This window comes from Amblyomma mixtum, chromosome 6 (genome assembly GCF_055824585.1).
Source record: "Amblyomma mixtum isolate Tamu chromosome 6, ASM5582458v1, whole genome shotgun sequence".
Taxonomy (NCBI): Eukaryota; Metazoa; Arthropoda; class Arachnida; order Ixodida; family Ixodidae; genus Amblyomma; species Amblyomma mixtum.
This window is the reverse complement of record NC_143017.1, coordinates 86737747-86757951: the sequence shown is the minus strand read 5'-3', so window position 1 is coordinate 86757951 and position 20205 is coordinate 86737747. Positions and strand designations below refer to the sequence as shown.

The window sequence follows — 20205 nt, the reverse complement described above, 5'->3', positions numbered from 1 at the left end:
TCTGGAACTTTGTGCCTCCCGCGGACCACAACGATTGAATAAAAATGCGGATTTCCAACTCTACTCGACCGGCTCTGCCGACATGGGTGATGCGTGAAGCAGACGACGCCGCTGCGCCCAACGCTGCTATTGGCTGCGCCGTCGGCCAAGGAATCCCAGTAAGCCTTGCAAAACCACGTGACTTCCTCCACGTTTTTTGTCAAGCGGCTCGGATAGCGAGGGCCTCTCCTATGGTTTCCTTCCTCCATGACGTTTTCAATGGAATAGCGCTGCGCTCGTTTGGTTGGCTGGCTTGGTGCTTGGCGGTGGGTTGAGGAAAGTGGTAGTGGTAGTCGTGGTTGTGGTGGCTGTCCGTGCTGTGGAAGTGGCACACTGCTGGGACGATTCGGTGAAGATGTAATAGGTTTATAAAACGGCCTCGCTGACGTGCACTACAGGTATTTTAACTTCTTCAGCATGCCTGTGGAAGCGGGGGAGCTTATTGCGCAAGTTTCAGGTAGCATACGCGATGCGATGTCGTGCAAGCGCTTCGCGAAAGCTCTGGCAAAATTATGGTCGACTGTCGCAACCGAGGTCTCGTAAAGCCAAGAGCCCGTTCCGCTAAGCTGACACGACCTTTTTTTTTTTTTTTTTCTTGTAGATCTGGTGCACTGCCTAATCTAGATATGTGTATTTAGATGCGAATTATTCATCCGTGTTGAGGCACCCGATTCTTGATTGGCAAAATCGGTTTCCCGCTTGCATTTTGGCCCCACGGGGAATTTTGGTTTCCAGCGTACCGACCTTCGGACAAAGGTGCCAAATTGATTCCCGTGACCAGAATGATGAAACGAACGGCCACGGCTTTTATCAGGCGATTAATTTCCGGCACCATCGCGCGGCTTAAGCTGGCGAACGGAACAAAGGGAACCGAATTCGCGGCGGACGTCAATCCTCATTATATTGGCGCCTTTGAAGGGATAAGGACAAGAGTAGTTGGGATCGTTAACTAGTAGCTACGATAGAAATTTTCTGCATCAGTTCGTTGTTTCTTGTATAACGCGGGAGATCAGCTTTGCTTGGCCCTTTTTCTTGGATGTCAGCCCGCGATAAAATTAGAACCGGAAAAGCGTTACGGAATTCTGATACATTATCATTGCTGACCTGCCGAAATACTTTTAATTTGCTCTACTGGGCGAGCTGCATCCAATTTGCCTTGCGCATTAGGCTGTAAAAAGGAACGGAAAGAGTTGCGCTAAAGCTAGCACCGGAGCCGTGGTCCCAAGGTAGATTATCGATCAGCTACCTCCGCTATTCAGATACAAGCATTTATACGCCTTGAGATGTAAACACCCATTTGCACTCAGAAATTTGTACTTTATTAATCATATTTGCGGTGTAGTAACACTGCGTGAGGCCGTGCGACGTGGTAGTGCTACAACCGTAGCTGTCGTGGCAACGTAACTGAGTGCTTTGTTCCACAAAATTCCGGAGCCTACCGTCTGTTGTACGAATCTTTTGAACTGATATTGGACCCATGCTATGAAGCCATTGCCTGGGCACAGCTTTCTCTATCGTTAATAATTCTTGTTAGTATCTAAAAACGAGAAAGCTGTCTGAATTTTTACGACCGAGTCGAAAGAGTGCTGGGTTATGGAGACTGAGCTCTGAAAAGATTCGTAGCTTTTAGTGCTTATACAGCTTGATCGCATAGCTTGTACCGCTATTATTGTTTTCCACTATCTTTCAAGTGTACTATGCCTTGTCTTTAACATATAAGACTATTCAGATGGAGAACAATGCACTATGCCCCATATTTAATGTTTTGGGGAGAGCATTTGTTGCGTGAAGCAGTCTCTGCATGGACTGCTGAATAGGAAGCAGGATTTTGGATATAGCACTGCATTCAGTACTGACTCGTAAAGCGAAGTATGAGATACAACAATCATCACCTCTGCAAGGCTGCACAGCAGTGAGCAGGGCTCACTGTGACAGGGGTTGTTATGCAGTCCCCATAAGGTATCATGATGTAAGCGCAGTTTTATGAGCATATTACAGTTAATAATGAAGCTAACCTTATCATGCTTTTGTGCAAGAACTTGTCAGTTGGCAGCATATTTTCCTTTGTGTGAGTGTTGAGCGATCCATTGTGTATTTAAGCACAGAATTTCGTACGAGAATACTGTTGTTTTGCCACCATACTTTCTGGTGACATGGCACAGGCCTCAGCAAGGAAATCTTACAAATGGTTTAAAGTAATATTGGGGACAAATGCCTCCAGGACACGCGGCAGCGGATTTTAGCTCATAAGTGCAATGTGTACCAACAGTCACCTGATTTCACTAGACCGCATTGGAGAACGCAACTCCAACTTTCATGTCCACAAGTGTGGTCTGAAACTTCCAGTAAAACCGCCGTGGTAGCAGAGTGGTTATGGCGATCAGCCGCTGACTGAAAGATGCGGGTTTAATCCCGACTGTGGCAGTCGATTTTCGATGTAGGTAAAATTCTAGAGGCCCGTGTATGTGTGATGTCAGTGCACGTTTAAAGAACCCCAGATGGCCGAAATTTCCGGAGCCCTTCACTACAGCGTCCCTCATAGCCTGACGCTTTGGGGCTTTAAAACGCGCGGAAAAAAAAAGAAACTCCGGTAGACAACAAAGCTACGCATTTTGGTTGTTGTTCGCATGCCCTGGGCACTTTGGTTCCTGATAGTACTTTTGAGGTTGTTATACTCAAGGAGCTGCATACATACATGCTTCCTATCTGCAAAAAAAAAGATATAAACGCGCTATCATTGTGCCCAATGTTATCAATGCACATGATAATTTTTGGCCTTACTGATAGTTCTAATTGGCAGCATGGTGCTGCTTCTTTGTTTACTAGTGATGTGAAGGGAAAGCAAACGCTTTACGAGCAATAATAATTGATTGTTACTGTTGATACTGGCATGTGCTTTGAGAGCTCTATTTCTGTAGGTGACACTTGTGTGAATGTGGCATCGGGATAATATGACATTCCTGAGCACAAGTGCTTTAATTCTGCTGTGGTAAGCGGTGACTTTCGGTGTGCTAATGTTAATACAACCCAGTGTAAGTAGCACTCTTGTATATATGCTTATTATTGCCAAAATGTGCTGGTATCAACGCTTCTATAAACATCGCATAACAAAGTTCTTTAAGAGTGGATTTAAAGTACCGAATGCAATTTGCGATTAGCTTTATGCAGGCATGTATTTAATATTTTTCTGCTTTTGCTTTCCTCTGTGTAGTCTGTGCATTTCTACCTTAATTCTAAGCCACCAGTAACTGTCTCAACCCTTGTCTTATGAAATGCAGCATACTGATTGGAGGTTGTCATAATCGCGGGACTAATTAGTTTTTAAACGGCGACTTGAACTTTGCTGACACTTCAAGGATCTAAATTTTAAACCTGTTTAAGGAACCACATCAGCCACCTTTTCCAGGCCAAACAGCTGAAATGAACACCTGATTCTCATGTGAACATTTGCACTCTGTTGTTCACCGTGCTGTAAGCCTGATCAACACTGTATAGTCTTCACTCTGGGTTTTTCTCTGAGCACAAAACCTGATCGAGGGAGGAAAAATTTGTCATAAAGTCAAAAGACCACGGCTCTTCCGTTCCTTGCCAGTGCTCAGCTACAAGATGGAGAGAGATGGCGTGAATGCACCGGACAGCGAAAACGGGGCCCTCAATTTGCTCGACCTGCCGTCTGAAATCCTTGAAAAGATTCTGCGGCATGCAAGCTTTGCAACTGTGAGCAATGTGCGCATGGTAAGTGGCTGCAGAATGTCAGGAATCGTTAATTTGTTCAAATTATCATTGTTTCTTTGTCTCTTGTTGTCGTTTTTGCATGCCCACAGTGCACTGCTACCGTATTTTCCGGTGTATAAGATGCGGCTTTTTTTCGAAAATCTTGCTGGTGCGTCCTATACAAGGGTGCGTCTTATATGCGAATTTTTTTTTTTTTTTTTTTTTCCCGAGTTCAGAAATTATTCAGGTTCATGCTCAAGTTTTTTTTACCGAAAAAATATCACTACCAATGACGCGGTTGTAACACGGTTAATACTTCGATACGGGGACCACCGTGCGCAACTTCTTTTAGGTGAACTTTATCACGAAACGGCGGGGATGACGACTTCTGGGATCACAAACACGTGACCGTTTCGGAGGCCCCAAGCAAAGGTAATGTAAAATGCCAAAAGATTACGACAATCGCGCTCGTCGCCATTGTCAAGACAAGCCGGCGTTCTTTTTTAGCCACCCTTTGCAACTTTCTTTGCTCCGTGTACGTAGTGCGAAGAGAATGCTTCAGCCGCGTTGCCTCCAGAAATAGGCGATCTTTTTGACAGCCCATCCGAAGATGAAGACTTCGAACGTCTTAGGTAGAAATATGTTCTTATTGACATGTGGGACAGTTCTTTCGTTTTTTTTTTTTTTCTTTTTTTTTTTTCTAAGATGCGGGCGTATGGCGTAAGTGTTGCCTTTTTCGACCACTTAGCGTTCCTTAAGAATTTCTCAGAGGTACGGTGAATTTCGCGATGGTCGCGCAAGCGTGTTTAATTAACCCTCACTATCCTAACTGGGTAAATTGGGGTGCGTCTTATATACGGGTGCGTCTTATATACCAACTCTTTCAATGACAGCCTGCATATATGGCGGGTGCGTCTTATACAAGGGTGCGTATTATACACCGGAAAATACGGTAGTTGAGAGCAAGTAATGTGTATGGTGAATGTTTAACGCAGTTTGTTGTGGTTGAAATCTGGAAGATGCTACCCGTTGCTTTGAAAGAGTCGTGTAGTTTCTCTGGTGCACTTAAGAAACACCTGAAAGAAAAATTGCACTGCCTTTGAATTTCCTTTTTTTTTTATTGCTATATTTCTTCGTGCTATGTATTTTTTCCGTAGTCCAAAAGATTGTAATTGTACTCTGTCATATTGTTTTAAGCTTGCTTGCTCTATCTGTGTTCATGCCAAGTAATGTATATTTGTGTTGTGTACAGCGCTTTGATTTTTATGTTGTCTATTTATGTTGACAGAATATTCTCACATTTCTGCACAAATTCTTTTTTGAATTGTCATTATGTATTCTTAGTTCTTGGGCCCGAAATTAGCCATTGGCTATGGGTCCAAATATTGTTTTCAAAGTTTGTATTTTAGAAATCTGAAATGAATTGAATTGAAAGCAATAAAGCTTTAAAAAGTTTCCGCACCATGCTTGTTGTTACATTTTCTTGTCCACACATGTAGTGAGCTGTACTGTAAGTAATTTTATTGCTATATCTCATATAAGTGTGATTCCCCTGTCAATATAAGCTAACTCTAGTAAGAGGCAACAAGGCAAGAGAATGATTTTTGCAAATGAATACGAAGTGAAGAAAATGAAAATCTTTGGATAGCACCTCGGTGCCATAATTGCTTTGTTAATTTTCATCAGCATCGTTGGCATCATATCGTGCATCAGAAATAAACTTGGGCCTTAAGATGTCTCTTGCATTTGCGTTATGCTCAGCAGATATGTCAAATTTACTTTTAGCCTGACTTCTTGAGGCAATATATCTTCAACTCTCGTGTCTAAGCCAGCTAAGCTCTGCTGACTTCTGCGTAAAAAGCAAGGTGGGCAATGTGTGTGTAGCCTCCGAATTGACAGTGTGCGGCATTTTCTTGTTACCAGCTTTGCAGACCTGGCTTAAGGAATACCAGCTTTCTCTTTCTTCGTGATCAGCTGTTTCGAGCAGTTTATTGATGCCATTAACTGTAAGGAGCCGGTGAGATGGGAGGCAAAAATTATACAGCTGCTACATGAAAAGTTTTAAGCTGTGCACTGTGTGCACATGCACATAGATTAATTGGAAACATAGCTTGCACTTATGTGTGACATGTCTTATTGGCACTTTCAAATGATGCATATATTGTGGTACCACATGTCCTTTCCTCTTTTTTTTATCAGTGAATATCTTGCGCAATTTACTGGTGACTCGGTCTTATTGTTATCTTTAGTTCTTTCCTGGGGTGATGAGCCTTAGGCTGCCGTCCTTTACTTTGACTACATGCAGTGAAACCTGTGCTAGGTTTCAATGTGCGAAAGTGAAAATGGTAAAACAGTTCAAATTGAAGATAAGGGTTCTATTCCAGTAGGTCTGGAGATAGAATGCTACATTGTCTAATAGCTAAATTGTGTCTATTATGATTAGGGGTGGAGTTCTTGGTAGAAACTTGGGGAAAAAAAAACTGATAAATGTACACCGAAGTAATTTTTTAATTGTTTTACCCGAAAAAGGTCAGTGTCATTCAGATTTACGCCATGGCTTACTAGCTATTGATTATACGTAGCGGTTGGACTTTTCAGTTTTGATTTTCAGAAAATTCAGTGGGCTTGTTTTGTTGTTTATTTCGGGACATAATTTTCTGCTTTTTCCGGTAAATATTTTCGATGAATGAATTGCTGACTAGTAAGTTAAATGCCAGCGGAAGTTTACATTGAATAACTAGGTTGACTTGTTATTGCACTGGGTTGAGCAAGAGGCCAGGCCTCACGTGGTCTGTGTGTGTATGGCAGTGATGGAACTGCCACTTAATTGTTGTGGTAGTCGGAGCATGACAATTCTTCATGACGCCTATGCGCGGTTTCTTGTCAGTGTTCTACATTCAGTTGATAAACCTACTTAACCGACTGACTGCTCTAAGCGCATTATGATAGTGAACAAACAGTGCTTAGCTAGCCGGTGCCGAAGTGGTGCTTCCTGTTCTGCAGGGGTGTGTAAGCTAGCAGAGCTATACCTCGAATCTCACAACTACGCTGCTTGTACTTTATATGCCAATACTGACCTTTGGTTGAAACCGAGTTTTAAAAGCTGAATTCGGCATACTTTTACCTGCTTTTTTCAGCTTAAACCAAAAGGTCCAACCCTTTAAGTACGAGTAGTCATAAGAGAGAATTATCTAAGTGTGGAAGCCAGGTGCATGGACAACGAGATTGTTTAATCCAACAGTGTAGATGTGTGTGGGTTTGTGTGGGCGGTCACCCCCTCCTGGGTCAAAAATTTTTCGTAGGAAAACCATGCTGATCCCCATTTTACTGACGAAACAAAATTAAGAAATACACAGTTCAAATGTGATACCCCCAACCGCACCCTTCAAATGTGACCCATAAATGTGTTCCTGCTTAGCCTTTGTGGGAACATTACGCTTTTAATGGCTTGTTCCTTAATAAAAGGCAGCCTAAAGATTTGGATCAGAATGCTTGAAACTATGTAACTGGCTTGCATTGCTGTGCTTGGCCCTTCCGCATAGGTGTGTCGCCACCTGAACAATGCGTCGTCGTCGCTGCTCAACTCGGAGTTTGTACGGCTGCGGCTGGCCATGCAGCAGCGCTTCCAGGCCATCAAGGCTCAGATGCCGCGACGGGAGTCTGCACGCCGCAAACACCCGCTCTCGCGGGAGTGCGACATCATTGAGACCGTGCACATGCGTCTCACCCTGCTGCAGATGACCTTTGGCAAGCACATTGAGCGCAAGCACTGCTGCTTCTTTCCGGGCGAGGTAAGGGACACAGCAGGTTGCAGCCTTGAGCAGAAAATGCTTCAAGGGTCATTCTCTTCCTGCTCTGAAATGTGAAACCCAGAGAGCTAGATTGCAGGCCAAACTCTGAACCTATGACTCCTTGAGATTATTGAAGTCCTAAGAAGCCTATTGATGGCACTAAAACATTGGCCTGCAGAGAGGAAGCTGAGTGTTTTAGCAGAGGAGTTTTAGTGGAAACATAGAAAACCAAAGCTTTGCATGAACACGGCATCGTCTTCCATGGCCTCGGTGTCATTTAGAGAAGGCAGTTGTTAAGAAACACGTGCGACACAATCGAGCGCGGTGAAACCATCCACACAGTTCCACTGCACCTCCGTTCCCCCCCCCCCCCCCCCCCCCCCCCCGTGCACACCACATGCTTTGCCGTGCAACCCCATGGCTTTCAAAAAGTTGGTTTCTCTTCTTAGTTTGCGAGCCTTGTGGCTAAGCCATCTCAAAGAGCACCGCGGTGGCTCAGTGGTTATGGCGCTCGGCTGCTGACCTGAAAGACGCAGGTTCGATCTCAGCCGCGGCGGTCGAATTTCGATGCAGGCGAAATTCCAGTGGCCCGTGTACTGTGCGATGTCAGTGCACGTTAAAGAACACCAGGTGGTCGATGGTCGAAATTTTGCGGAGCCCTTCACTGCGGCATCCGTCATAGCCTGAGTCACTTTGGGACACTAAAACCTTATAAATTCATAAACTCAAAGAGCACCGTTTTTATTGCCTTCGACATTCATTTGCTGTTGGCCTTGCGAGAATTCGCATGAGCCGCTATCTCATCATTCCACGGGAAGTACATTGCCAGAGACAGTGTCTCTTTACTTACCCGTTTCATCTTTAAGATGTAATGTGTGGTCTGTGAAAGGGGAATGGGACCGCAGTTTCACTTTACTATATACAAGTTTACTCTCTCGGAGTTCTACTGTATTTGAAATTTTGAGTGTTTGCACACTCTTAGTTTTTTAGTAGCACAGGACAGGGTTATTTGGAGGGATATGAGAGAGGCCTTTGTTCGACAGTAAACGTCGATAAACTGATGGTGATGATCAATCCTTGGGTGTAATTTACTTCTATTCTGGGCAGTACTCAGCTTGTGCTAAGAAGTGTATGCTGTAGAAAAACACTTTTCTTTTGTGTATGTGAGCTCCTTGCTGGTTGACTGCTGCTCCGATTCTCGAAGTGCATCGCGGTCTCCTCTTCTTCCTGTGCAGATCTTGGACGAAGTGCACCGCATCCTGAGGTACGTGGAGGTGACGCCCACGCTGAGCCGTGCCTACAAGGTGACGGACGAGCTCTTTGACTTGACCACCATGGCCATGGAGTATTTCAAGGAACACATTGAGCCCACGCTGCCCGAAATCAGCTATTTCGCGGCAGACTTCCTCGACTACAACCCTTCTTCTTACACCTGTGAGCACCCTCAGCACACTCCTCGTCCAGCCCGCTTCCTACGTCTCTTACCATCACAGCATAGCGTGACTTGTCCCAACTCTGTTCTTTCTACACATGCAGGTAGCGGCAGTATCAAAAAGGAACACATGAGCTTTCAACCGACAGTTAGTCTAGATGTCTCAGTGACACACACGCAACTTGTTTTTCTTCTTTTTTTCTTAATTTTTTTTTCTTCAGGATGAGTAATACCCACAACTATTTCTAGATGCAGGGCAGAAATAACTTTCGTTGTTTATGCGAGCTAACTGGTTCCTTTTATGCTGTAGTTACCTGAGCACCAGTTTGCCCTCAAGACATTCCTCACAGCAGTGTTATCCGTTATTGAAAATTCTACTATCTGGTGGTGCACAATATTGCCACGATGCTCTGAGCAGCTCGGATCAATTCTTATGCAGATGGCACTTGATGACCAGAAAGATGGCTGCTCCCGTGCATTTTTCACGCCTTTTGCGGTGTTGATTTTTTTTTTTTTACAGTGAGCCAGTACAAGCACGTGCCTTAAAATGTGCTCACTTTTCTGTTTTCCAATTGCTGCTGTAACAGAATGCAAGTTGTAACCTGAGCCACCAGGTGCCTCACTGCACGCATATATATTAGCCACATTTAATTCATGGTATAATAATCTGCCATGCTCTTGTACTTAGCCATTGAATCATTGAATTGGTTTCTGCCCTTTATATTCTTGCTTCATGCTATTGCTAGGTCTTCAAAGCAGTGAGCTGTATTGCAGTGTCTATCGTCACCTGTTACCCTCCTGATTTTTTTTTGTTTCCTGAACAGTAGAACAAAGCTTTCAGTGTGTGATGCATAGAGTAAAGCTCGTCGTGTGTGTGTGTCATGATTTTGTTCATTTATTTTTGGTTGAGTGGGCCAGAGCTTCTAACGTTTTAGCAGTCCGTATCAAGTGATTAAATTCTCGTTCTTATCTTCCAGTTCCTGCTTGATTTAGTGCTCTTGGTGGTGTAAAGTTCTTCTTTGCTATGATGTGGTAGCTCTCTGAGTGTGTCTTTACTTTTTGTTCAGCCTCGTTGAAGAGCCAGTTTTCACTGATGGACACACCGCCCTCTACAAGCACCCAAGGTTCATCGTCCAGTGCGCCTCAGTCTCCACAGCCGCCACCAGTCAATCCAACTGTAAAGAAACGCCTGCGCAAGCTTAGAGAAAGCATGAAAAAGTGAGCCGAATTTGCACATTACTTCGCTCATTATGTGCAGTAGGGTCAAAAGAGAGCGTGGTTCTCAGTCTGTGGGCGGCATTTGCCAATTACAGTAGAATCTCGATGATGTGATTGCAGTTGATAGATAGTTGGGGATGATGCATATGTGTAAAATTCCGTGTCTGGAATGCACTGCACTGTGTACAGTGCACAGTTTTTCGTATTTTCCAAACACATTCTCACGCCGCTACAGATAATATGAGCTCACGAGCTGCCGTTGCAGCTTTGAGTGCTCAGTCGCGGTCATTTGTGCTCATCGCATCACTATCTGGTGGAAACATTATTTTGTTTGCCTTTTCCTTATACTTTGCCATTGTTTACTCGGCTGTGGACTCACTGGGACAAGTGCTAGCGGGTGAAATAACTGAGTAAAAGTTTGTTTTCATTCTGCTGAAAAATGAATTGGTGAAAAGATTTATGGTGAGGGCTTGCCTGTCTTAGCATTGAGCCATTGTAACCTGGCAGCCTAGGAGACAAAAATGTGCTGTATTACCAAGCGCCCTGCTGAGAAGCCTGCTTCCTAGAAGTACTGCTTGTAATCGTGAAAGGTTGTGCCACAGCTTCTGCAGGCTGGGCGATTGGTCTCATTATATGAACGCAAGTTCAAGCGCTGAGTGCTTGCATGCAGTCATACATTTAAGCGAAGTCTCTCACAAACAGAGTGCGTTCTCTACTTGACGCGAGCAGGAACAGCGGCCAGGTGCTCGCACTGCGTCGGGAGCTGAAGCTGACGCGCCGGCGGGTGACCAGCCAGCAGCGGCACATTGTGGAGATGAAGGCACGCCAGGACGACTACGACCAGAAGCTGCAGACAACATCGCGCAAGCTCAACGCGGTGCTGCAGGAGCTCAACCGGTGCAAGACGGAGCTGCAGTACTGGCGCTCCAAGTCCCCCGCCGTGCCAGCCTGCACCTGCGGCAAGACCACCCCGCTGGGTGGGGGCCCCGCCCAGGGCCCCATCGACTTCACACCCATTGACTTCCAGGAGGCCGCTTCCTCTTCGTCCTCCTTTGGACTGCTGGGTCAGTGCTGCCCCCCCTCATTCGAGGACTTGGTGCCACCCTGCCTGTGGGGGGACTGTGGCGACGGTGTTAAAGGGACTCTGAGAACAAACTGAAGTTGACTTGTATCTATAGCTCTTAGTGGGCCTGTTCTGGGGAAGTAAAAAGAAATAAATTTGTGGGGCCGGCGAAGAACTAAATGTGGAACTTTTACTGGCAGTGCTCTACAGAGCAGTTTCCTTGTTTTTTGTCGGAAATAGCGGATTTGAGTATTTTCTGCCAAATTGTTTTCATGATGGTGTTGCAGACATCAGTAGGAATGACAGAATAGTGGGGATCTGATTAAATTAATCGTTAGAATTCTCTTGAAAAATAGACTTCGATAAAAAATTAATTGGATGGCATTATAAAAGCTGCTCGTTTCTTTGAATAAATGTGTTGGTAGTAAGCGCCACTCCTGTCCACTTCTTTGTTTGTCCTTGTCTTTTCGCGCTGCATTCTTTAACCATGATCACTGACCAACAAGCCCAAACTGCCACTTTTAAGATCTGGTGCATTGGCATGCTTGCTGTTCCATCCGCTTGAGCATACTGCACATCAAGCATTGCAGCTCTGGTGACAGCACACTCACACCCTTTTATGGGGAGATTCACAATTCTGGTGCCTTCGGAAGTGATTGTTAATAATGGTTGCAAGAGGTGTCCTTTGTTTCCAGTAACGCTCAGCATCCGTTCATCTCTGGCCTGGTTCTCAGCTTTCTCCGGGGTGAAGTGCCTGGAAAAGCAGGTCGTTAACACCATCTTGTGTAGAGAAAACCACTTTGCATAATGGTGCATTTTGGCCAAGCTGGCCTTGCGACAATGAAATTGATCATTAGCAGCATAATTTCTGGGAGCTGCTTCTTATCGTGATGCGAGGCCGTCTAGGAACGAAAATGAGCAGCAGGCAGGTGCCAGACTTTTTAGTAGGGCTGCGTCTTGCTTCGGAAAATGGTCACCGCAGCAGATGCGGAATTGTGCACTAGGGCATCACCAGTGAGATCGTTCAGTCGCTGCAAGGGCTTTGTGTCAAACGAGCGCCAACCTTGGGTAGAAGAAAATATCATTCCCTGTAGCTGACACTGAATTGCAGTGGCCACGTTTGGTTTTATTGAAAGTATTTTTGGAGTATGTGGGGCATATTTCAAAAATAAAAAATCATATATTTTATGAGTGCCATGTTTCATACACAGTACTGCAGATTTTTTGTGATTGACGAATTTTTAAATTTTCAACTGCAGAAAACTTGAGGCCTTCCCTATGCATAGCAAGGGGTGCGGAAACCTTGTTGTGTTCTAATTTGATCTGCATCACATTAACTGCACTGTTGCTTCTTTCCGGTTTTGGTCCTTCAGTAAAGTGATGCAACTTCGAAGAGGGCTATCTGCAAGGCTGTTACAGTGAAAATTGATTCTCCGCTTCTTTCCGAGTGTGCTGACGTTTGACTGCCAGCAAAAGATGTATTTATAGCTGGTAAAATTGAATTCAGAAATTTTCCCTACTCGTTTAAAACTTGTGACGTCCGTGCCAATAAGGACTGGTTGCCGCCGTTTTGCAGTGAATGGTCATGTAGCATAGCGTCTGGGATCCGCACCCAAAATTCGGTGTCGGTACACTCGGTTTGCTTGCAGAGTCAGCTATAGATGGCGACACTTGTATTTTGTTTTTTAATCTTTTGTAACTTATAAAAGCTTCATTTTTGGCGAGGGTGCTCTCTTTGCCATTAGAATGCCGTAATCTATCAATACAGGCAAAATTACTTTGTCCTTAGTATGGTTTTGTTGCGTTAGCAACACTACGGCAAGTTTCCGCCCCATCGTGTAGCCGGTAGGCACGAATGGCCTTGAACAGCCGTTGCCTAGCAACCGTTTCAGCCAAGCTCCGCCAGGTGGCATCGCCGTCGGCGCCGCGCGCGTAGTCGCTCACTCCCGCCAGATGCGTGCTCTCCGCGGAGGTAGAAGATGAGGAGGTGGCTCTTCGCGGGGGTATATGCGCGCTTCGCCTCGGTGGAATCTTGTCGTTATGGAGAGCGCTAAAGAGAAGCAGCGCCGACAGGACCAAGCTAGAAAGAGACAATGCACTCGAGAGACAGCAGAAGAACGCACTGCACGACTCGAAAAGCGTTGCAGCTGTGAATGGGGAGGACAAGCTGGGCCATGCAAAACAATTCATTATTCAAATGCCTTTGATTGAATTCAGTTGAGGATCCAATTTATTCTGAATAAATATTGAACTCCCTCCTCCTCCTCTTTTTTTCTTTCCTGTGCAATCAGGGGAGGGACAGCTGAAGCTGGTGCCCGCCTGCTACAGCACACCACCGGAGAGCGTCTCGGCTCGCGGCCTGAGTGACTCCGAGTGTCTGGCCCTGGAGGACGACGAATACGCGGAGGCAACTGCTAGCAGGTCAGCGGCCACCAGTGACAAGTCAGCACCCAGGGCCTGCAAGCGTAAGCTGGATCTGGACAGTGCCACCACCTCAAGCCTGGTCATCAAAGCACACAAAGTACAAAGGATTCCATTGCCAAACGCCAAGTAGCCACGCCACGCACACGACTTACCGCCCCCTCCTCGTTTTACGCTTTTTCTCCCCTTTGCCACGGGGGTGGGGTGTGAGCCTGACTGTGTTTAGTTGTGTGCATGCATGTCTGTGGTGCCTGTTTTGTGTTGTCTTGACCGTTTTCTTTGTCTCTCTTGTGTTTGCCAGTTTCATAGAGGCAGGGTGCGTTAGGTTAGGTGTTGTTTGTTTTGTGAAGGTCATGACTAATGCATGCACGCATTCTGTTAGTTTTTTTTTATTATTATTATTATTATTTTTAATTGGTTGGAATATTGCACCACGTGTCCCACAACATGCTTTGCTGGTGTGTGCGGAAGCAGTTTGGCTGAGTGTAGTATCAGCAGTGCAGTGTGAACTTCCTGACAGAAGGCATCGTTTTTGATCATGTGCAGTTGGCAAGGCTTGTCGCTCATAGTTTCCCAAGCCAGAGGTGTGGAAATCACTTTGTCAGATCGGAACGGTTAATCTCGATCAAGTGTCCCAAGATGGGTACTTGGAGAGGGAACTAAAAGTCTACCGAGCAGCTAACTTAAAAGAAGACTCTGAAATGGTATTGCATCGTCTAGTTGACACTGACTGTTATGTGATGTGTGATAAGGGGGGAAAATGTCAAGCATTTCTCTCTCAAGAGTGCTAAACCTGCGAAAATCGTATACGAGCTGAATGGCTCCCTACTATTGTACCTGCACTGCGCTTATATGAGATTCTCACCTTTTTTTTTTACATCATCGTGCTGTCTGTGGGGCCCATGGTAAAACAGAACTTGTTTTGTTTCTCCTCTTCGAGTCTTATTTTGGTATTTTCTTTTCTATTTTCTTGCACATTTATGTTGTTACTGTCTGCTGGACAAGTTTTTCTGCGCCTCTTTGTACATCCCTATATGCTTTTTGCTGAAACAACAAGTGGGATTTCCCATAATTACCACTTCAGGCTCATCGTGGTCAAGGTTTTTCGCTTTCGTGTGGCTGAAATTTTTTCTTGCCATTTTTGAAATTTTTGTTCTTTGGGGCAGTGTGCTCTTTCTACCCAGAATGCATGTTGCAGAAACTGTCAAAGCTTATGCCGCTGCACCTTTGAATTCACCTTCGCGTCTAGTTTCGGGCCAAACGTTTTGCGGTCTTAGCTCGTGTGACTGCATGGCAAGAGCGAGAAAAGATAAAATTTTACACATCATTTCACAACTCTTGTCAGCAGGACATTCGTTGGAGTCTTGAGCATTTATAACATGCAAGTACATTCATTGCACTTTTTGCTAGCGTTCATTATTGTTTTTTTTTTGTTTTTTTTTTAGATTCTTTTTATTTGTAAAAGGTGTCATCAACGGAACTTCTATATTTTGTTACAAAACACAGTGAATGACAATCTTTGCTCTTCTGACTAGTTTTTCGAAGTTTTTTGAGTGCCCTATTATTTCTCGACGTGAAATAATTCCTGTGTGGTGAATATTGATAACCCTTCTTTTTTTATTTTTAACTGTGTGCTTCTGGGCAGAAATTGATACTCAGTGGAGTATTACATTATATGCTTGAAGGAGAGTAGTGGCGTGTACCGTTCTCGGAGTCTCGGAACATAGCCGCTATCTGCGACTAATTGAACCTCATTGACAGATCATGCAACTGGTGATGGTGTGAGTGAACAATCAAGGTCTTTTTACGGCTGCATGCAGCTGGCATACGACTGTTGCATTGCTAAACGAGCGATAAAGACATGTGAACGAGCGCAGTTGAGCGTCAGCCTTTTCCCGTCCCCGTGTGAGTGCTAGACAGCACATGCTATAAGTATTAAGCTGCTAGCTAATGTGTCAGCCCTCAATGGGCTGTTGTACTCTAGTGGTTAGTGCAACTTCATTGGCACTCGAACCATAATCACTTGCCATCCGATTCCAAAGTCATCCAATCGTTGCCCATGCATCAGTGGAAAAACTCGTTTTTGTTCTTTCCTCAGTCCAATTATGAGTCGTCGTCATTGTATACCAAATAAATCTGTGGGTCTTGGATTTTTTGTGCACCACATGACAAGAACGTCTGGAGCTCCCAGCTACTGTTCTTTATAGCACCCAACATTGTCAAATCTACGCTTTTTTAAGAATCGTGTAGGCACCACGCAGTTTGAACATTATACGCACATGCAATAACTACACGAGGTGGTTCTTTTGTGGTGTCCGAAAATTGGGCACATTTGTATTCGCAGGTGTCTGCTATTGTATGTACGTGTACGCAACCCTTTATCTGTCCACTTTGAAATGCCACTCGCAAATTAGGAGGGCCATTTATGGAACCAGTAGCTTGCTCTTCATAAGTGTGGTTTTTGTTCAGTTTTCTGCTGTCCCAAGAAAAAGTTCAGAAAGATTTTTATCATGCATCCTCAAGGAGGCAACATCTGAGCTATGTCAAGGAAGTGGTTGAATGAAAACTTGGGCAGCACTGTGGAAGGTATGCATTGTATGTGTGTGTGCGTGTCTGTGCATGTATGTGTATGCATGTGTGTGGGTTCCACTGGCAGGGTTGTGCACCACAGCTATGCTTTATTGTAATACTTTTTGTGTCATGCACTGTTTACGAAATGTGTATTGCCCAAAAGCACAGTTTTTCCTGACGCTTTTTCAATTGTTTTTTTTAATGCCCTGATCATGAGCTGTAGTGTGCGATTTATAAGTTGTGCCAAATTGCCAAGCTTTTTATCACACAACTGGGTTTAATATAAGCACTCTCAGCCAGTCATCTTTTGTAGTAATGGACTTGTGGCTTACTTCATTCTGCAGTCTACTGCATCAAGGCAGCTGCACATGCGTGGTCGGCGCCTCGTGACGAATCACAGTGGCAGGTTCGGAATGCAGTTGGCTAAAGCATCCTGAATAGAGTGGTTTAGCATAGCATGTTCCTCTATTTACTACCACCGTCCACCACTTTGAGGCACAATTGGACTTTCACATGTGGACCTTTTCAACAATCCACTGAGCATTAAAACTTCCCGGATGTCCTGGGGATGTTCAGGATGTCTTCAGGACGTCCAGGGGACGTTCAGTGCCCATTGGAAAGAAGTTGATTGGTGCCGCCGTATTGGGCACTGGGATATGCTGTTAGTACAGGAAAGAGTTGAAGATTTATCTCCCCCTTGTTCTCCCAACAGGCCAGAAAACCGGTTTTCCCGGGTGTCGTGAAAAGGTCCATAATGTGCTGCCAGGGTGAACTGTGGTTGTAGATGAGAAAGCGTGCTATACTAAATTGCTATCATGCTTGCACCTTGAGCTGAAAGGAATGGGGGCTAGGTTATGTGCAATGTGTGTCTGTAGTGACCCCTTTGATGGTATAATGGTGTAACGTGTTTCTATAGTGGAAGGAAAGGGCATCCTGATGGAACAATCATGCCTTGGTCCTGTGCTATTTGATCCTGGGAAGACTTTCAATGCTTCCGGCTGCATGAGGTGCGTAATTTTGTGAACTTAGTGTCTTGGAGAAATGCGCATGAGATCGTGCCACATTTTAAGTAAGACACATTGATGTTTTACATTGAGTGTGCCTTCGTGCAGTTTATTTTTGCTGTTCTATAGAATTGTAGCATACAATATGTATCAAATGGCTTGCCTGTTTAAAAAAGTGGATGTATGCTGTAGCATTGTGTCATGTATTGCAGTTTTCATTGCCTTGTGTAATTTTCTTAATCCTCCTCGCTCAACTATGGTCGCATTCTCTACCTCTGAGGTTGTTGGGCAGTACTAACAAGCTTTCCTTTCTCTTCTCCCCGTGACCCACAGAAGATCTCAAATCTCCAAATGTCACAATGTAACAAACGCTACAGAGATAGTGATGTGTATTTTGCACGGTTATATTGTGACTGTAGCTTAATGCTGTAAGCACAAGACAGTTATTTATTGTTTCTTGAAATAAAGCTAACACTTCACAACTGGCCTTTCTGTCATCTCTTAGCTGTATTGGTGAAATAGGAATGAGGTTCGATGACTGCTGTGTTGTGCAATTCCCTTTTTAGGTAGCTGGCTCTAACAATGTATTCCTTTCTCATAAGCTTTCGCATATATGCTAGCCTTGCGTGCTGCTTGGAATTTGGTCTTACAGTTTGTCCCAAGAGGGGTTTCTGTACCCTAACCTACGTTCCTTCCTGTTGACTTCTATTAGCACCCACAACATGGTCATCACCAAGATTGTGATCAGCCATTGCCTTCGGCTTGGCTTACCACATGGGTCTAGTGCTTGGTATTGGCAAGACTGATGCTTCCAGTTGGGATGCTTTGTATTTGGCCTGCAGAGTAATGGCTCATAATTGCTGTGCGGTTAATTAGCAAAAAAAGTGTTCATAGGGTAATAAGTCATGTCATTGTTCAGAAGATGCAGGAAGAACGAGCTACTGTGTCATGTGGGTTCCACACTAATGCATTTCAATTAAGTTTTGTTTCAACAGCAAATGAAAACGAGCGTAGGACTCGTGGATAGAAAGATGCTGATGTGAAAACCCTGGACTGATGAGTGATCGTGCACATTCATATGCTGACAGTGCACAATCAAAATTTGTGCAATGGCCTTTTCTAGCAGTATCACTTTAGCTTTGAATTGCACAGGCAATAACTCGTGCGTAAACCAGACAACCAGGTGAACAAGACAAATGCGACCTTCTGTCCACTTGTCTCTTTTTCACGCCGTTTTACGTTCTCGAGCAAATAAGCACCAACCGACCCACATGGAGCATTTTAGCTTGGGCAGTTCCTACACCACGCATGTGCAAATGGTACGGTAACACTGTTCTAAACCCGTGATCACCGAGTTTTGGTTGATGGCACATGCAGTAATGTCCATGAGGTTTATCTCAATATTTTCAAGCAGTTGCGTGAAACTATATATGTTCTTAGCAATGTTCTGAACTACAGGCGCTTCAACTCTTTCTTTAACGCGCCTAATCAGCGATGACTTCGCTCTCCGGTTTCCGCTTTGCTTACGGCCACGCTTCCGATACAGTTTGCATTTTTCCTTCGAGGCCGCATTTTTTTTTTTTTAACGCGTGCGAAGACGCGGTACCGCGCTCGTTGCCTGCTAACGACTATTTCCCCGTTTCGACTTCGGAGCCTTCCGCCTTGCTTACCTCAGTCAAAAAAAAAAAAAAAACATTGGAAACAATTGGAATGTCCAATTGGGTGCAATGGAATTTTTTTTTTTTATTTGGCGCGTCCTCGGAGCGCGTTCAGAAAATGCCGCGTTGCTGTAAAGAAATAACTACATAGAAAACGAAAATTTGTCTAAATACGAGCCAGGGAATGCAGCGTGCTCAACTGAAGACAAACTGGCGCGCCGTCGGATAAAATCTGTTTTTGTGGAAAGGAGCAGTACCTGCCTCGCATATATCTCCGTGAACACCTTGCAATTGGGGACTTTCTCCTTTGTATAATCTCTAGCCGCGGTTACATGAGTACGACAGTGGCGCATCGTATTTCCTTGCGTATCTCGCGGAGGCGACACACCCTGTTTACATGACCACACCAAGTCAGGTGGGATGCATCTCGCCCGGTGCATGCGGCGGAGGGGGCCAGCCGCTCCAATCTTGAGCGTGAATGAGGAGGTCCAAGCAGGAGGAGGGTTGCCCCCGAACCTGTTTAATTTCCATGCATCGCGGAAGGGTGTTGACTTGCCCTTCTCGGAAGGGGGAGTCGCTAGTGCGATGAGTGTTTTTAGCGACTCCAGCTCCACCGGCCGCTCCAGGAAAGGTGATGAGGTCACTCGCGTGAGTCATGCGCGCGCTTGCCACGGCTTTCTGATGACGGCGGGGCTTTCGCACAACGAGCCAAGCCAATCGAGAGCATTTAGAGGTTTATGGAGGTTTATTGTCACAAACACCTGGCACGGAACGATGCCGCATGCACAGGCGAGGAAGCGGTTGTAGCCATCACGAACCCCTCGACCGATTTCTACCCTTCACATATATCCCCCGCTGCCACTTTGGAGGAGGCCGACGCGGCTGCCATTGCCATCACACGCACGGAGGCCCTATATATCTTGCTCTAAAACTGCCGTATAGCTAGTTTTGCTCGCGGGGTTGTTCACGTCCCTGCATTTCGCATACTGAACTCCGCACACTCGCCCCTCCGCATGGAGCTGATGTGGGTGCATGCCTGCCCTCTCCAGGAATCCCGGAAACGAGGCCGCCAACGCTTTAGCCTGAGGTTCTCTCAACCGCGGGCACAGGCGGTCTCCGATCTGGGATTCTCGCGGGAGCGCATGCACTCATTCAGTGAGATGACGTAGCTGCATGGGCCTGCAAAGCCGAGCGTCGGCTCCCCCACCCCATCCCTCCCTCGATAATTATCATCAGACACTTCAGAGGTGGCTCCAAACACACACTTTACCCTCCCATTGTCAAACCTTCCTGT

The 20205-nt window shown here is 45.3% G+C and overlaps 1 protein-coding gene across 1 annotated transcript; it reads left to right on the top strand.

The window, feature by feature from the left end:
• The first annotated feature begins 267 nt into the window (after positions 1-267).
• On the top strand, positions 268-17735 carry dmpd (F-box protein dampened). Its single transcript, XM_089548303.1, has 7 exons — positions 268-437; positions 3632-3774; positions 7296-7544; positions 8780-8978; positions 10044-10194; positions 10924-11258; positions 13549-17735. Exons 2-7 carry the CDS (start codon positions 3646-3648, stop codon positions 13809-13811), a joined length of 1326 nt encoding a protein of 441 aa, XP_089404429.1. The 5' UTR covers positions 268-437; positions 3632-3645; the 3' UTR covers positions 13812-17735.
• Positions 17736-20205: the final 2470 nt, after the last annotated feature.

Coding starts and splice junctions, on each gene's coding strand:
- dmpd (XM_089548303.1), top strand. CDS start 3,646: ATGGAGAGAGATGGCGTGAATGCACCGGACAGCGAAAACGGGGCCCTC. Junction 3,775..7,295: donor CTGTGAGCAATGTGCGCATG/GTAAGTGGCTGC, acceptor CCTTCCGCATAG/GTGTGTCGCCACCTGAACAA. Junction 11,259..13,548: donor GTCCTCCTTTGGACTGCTGG/GTCAGTGCTGCC, acceptor CTGTGCAATCAG/GGGAGGGACAGCTGAAGCTG.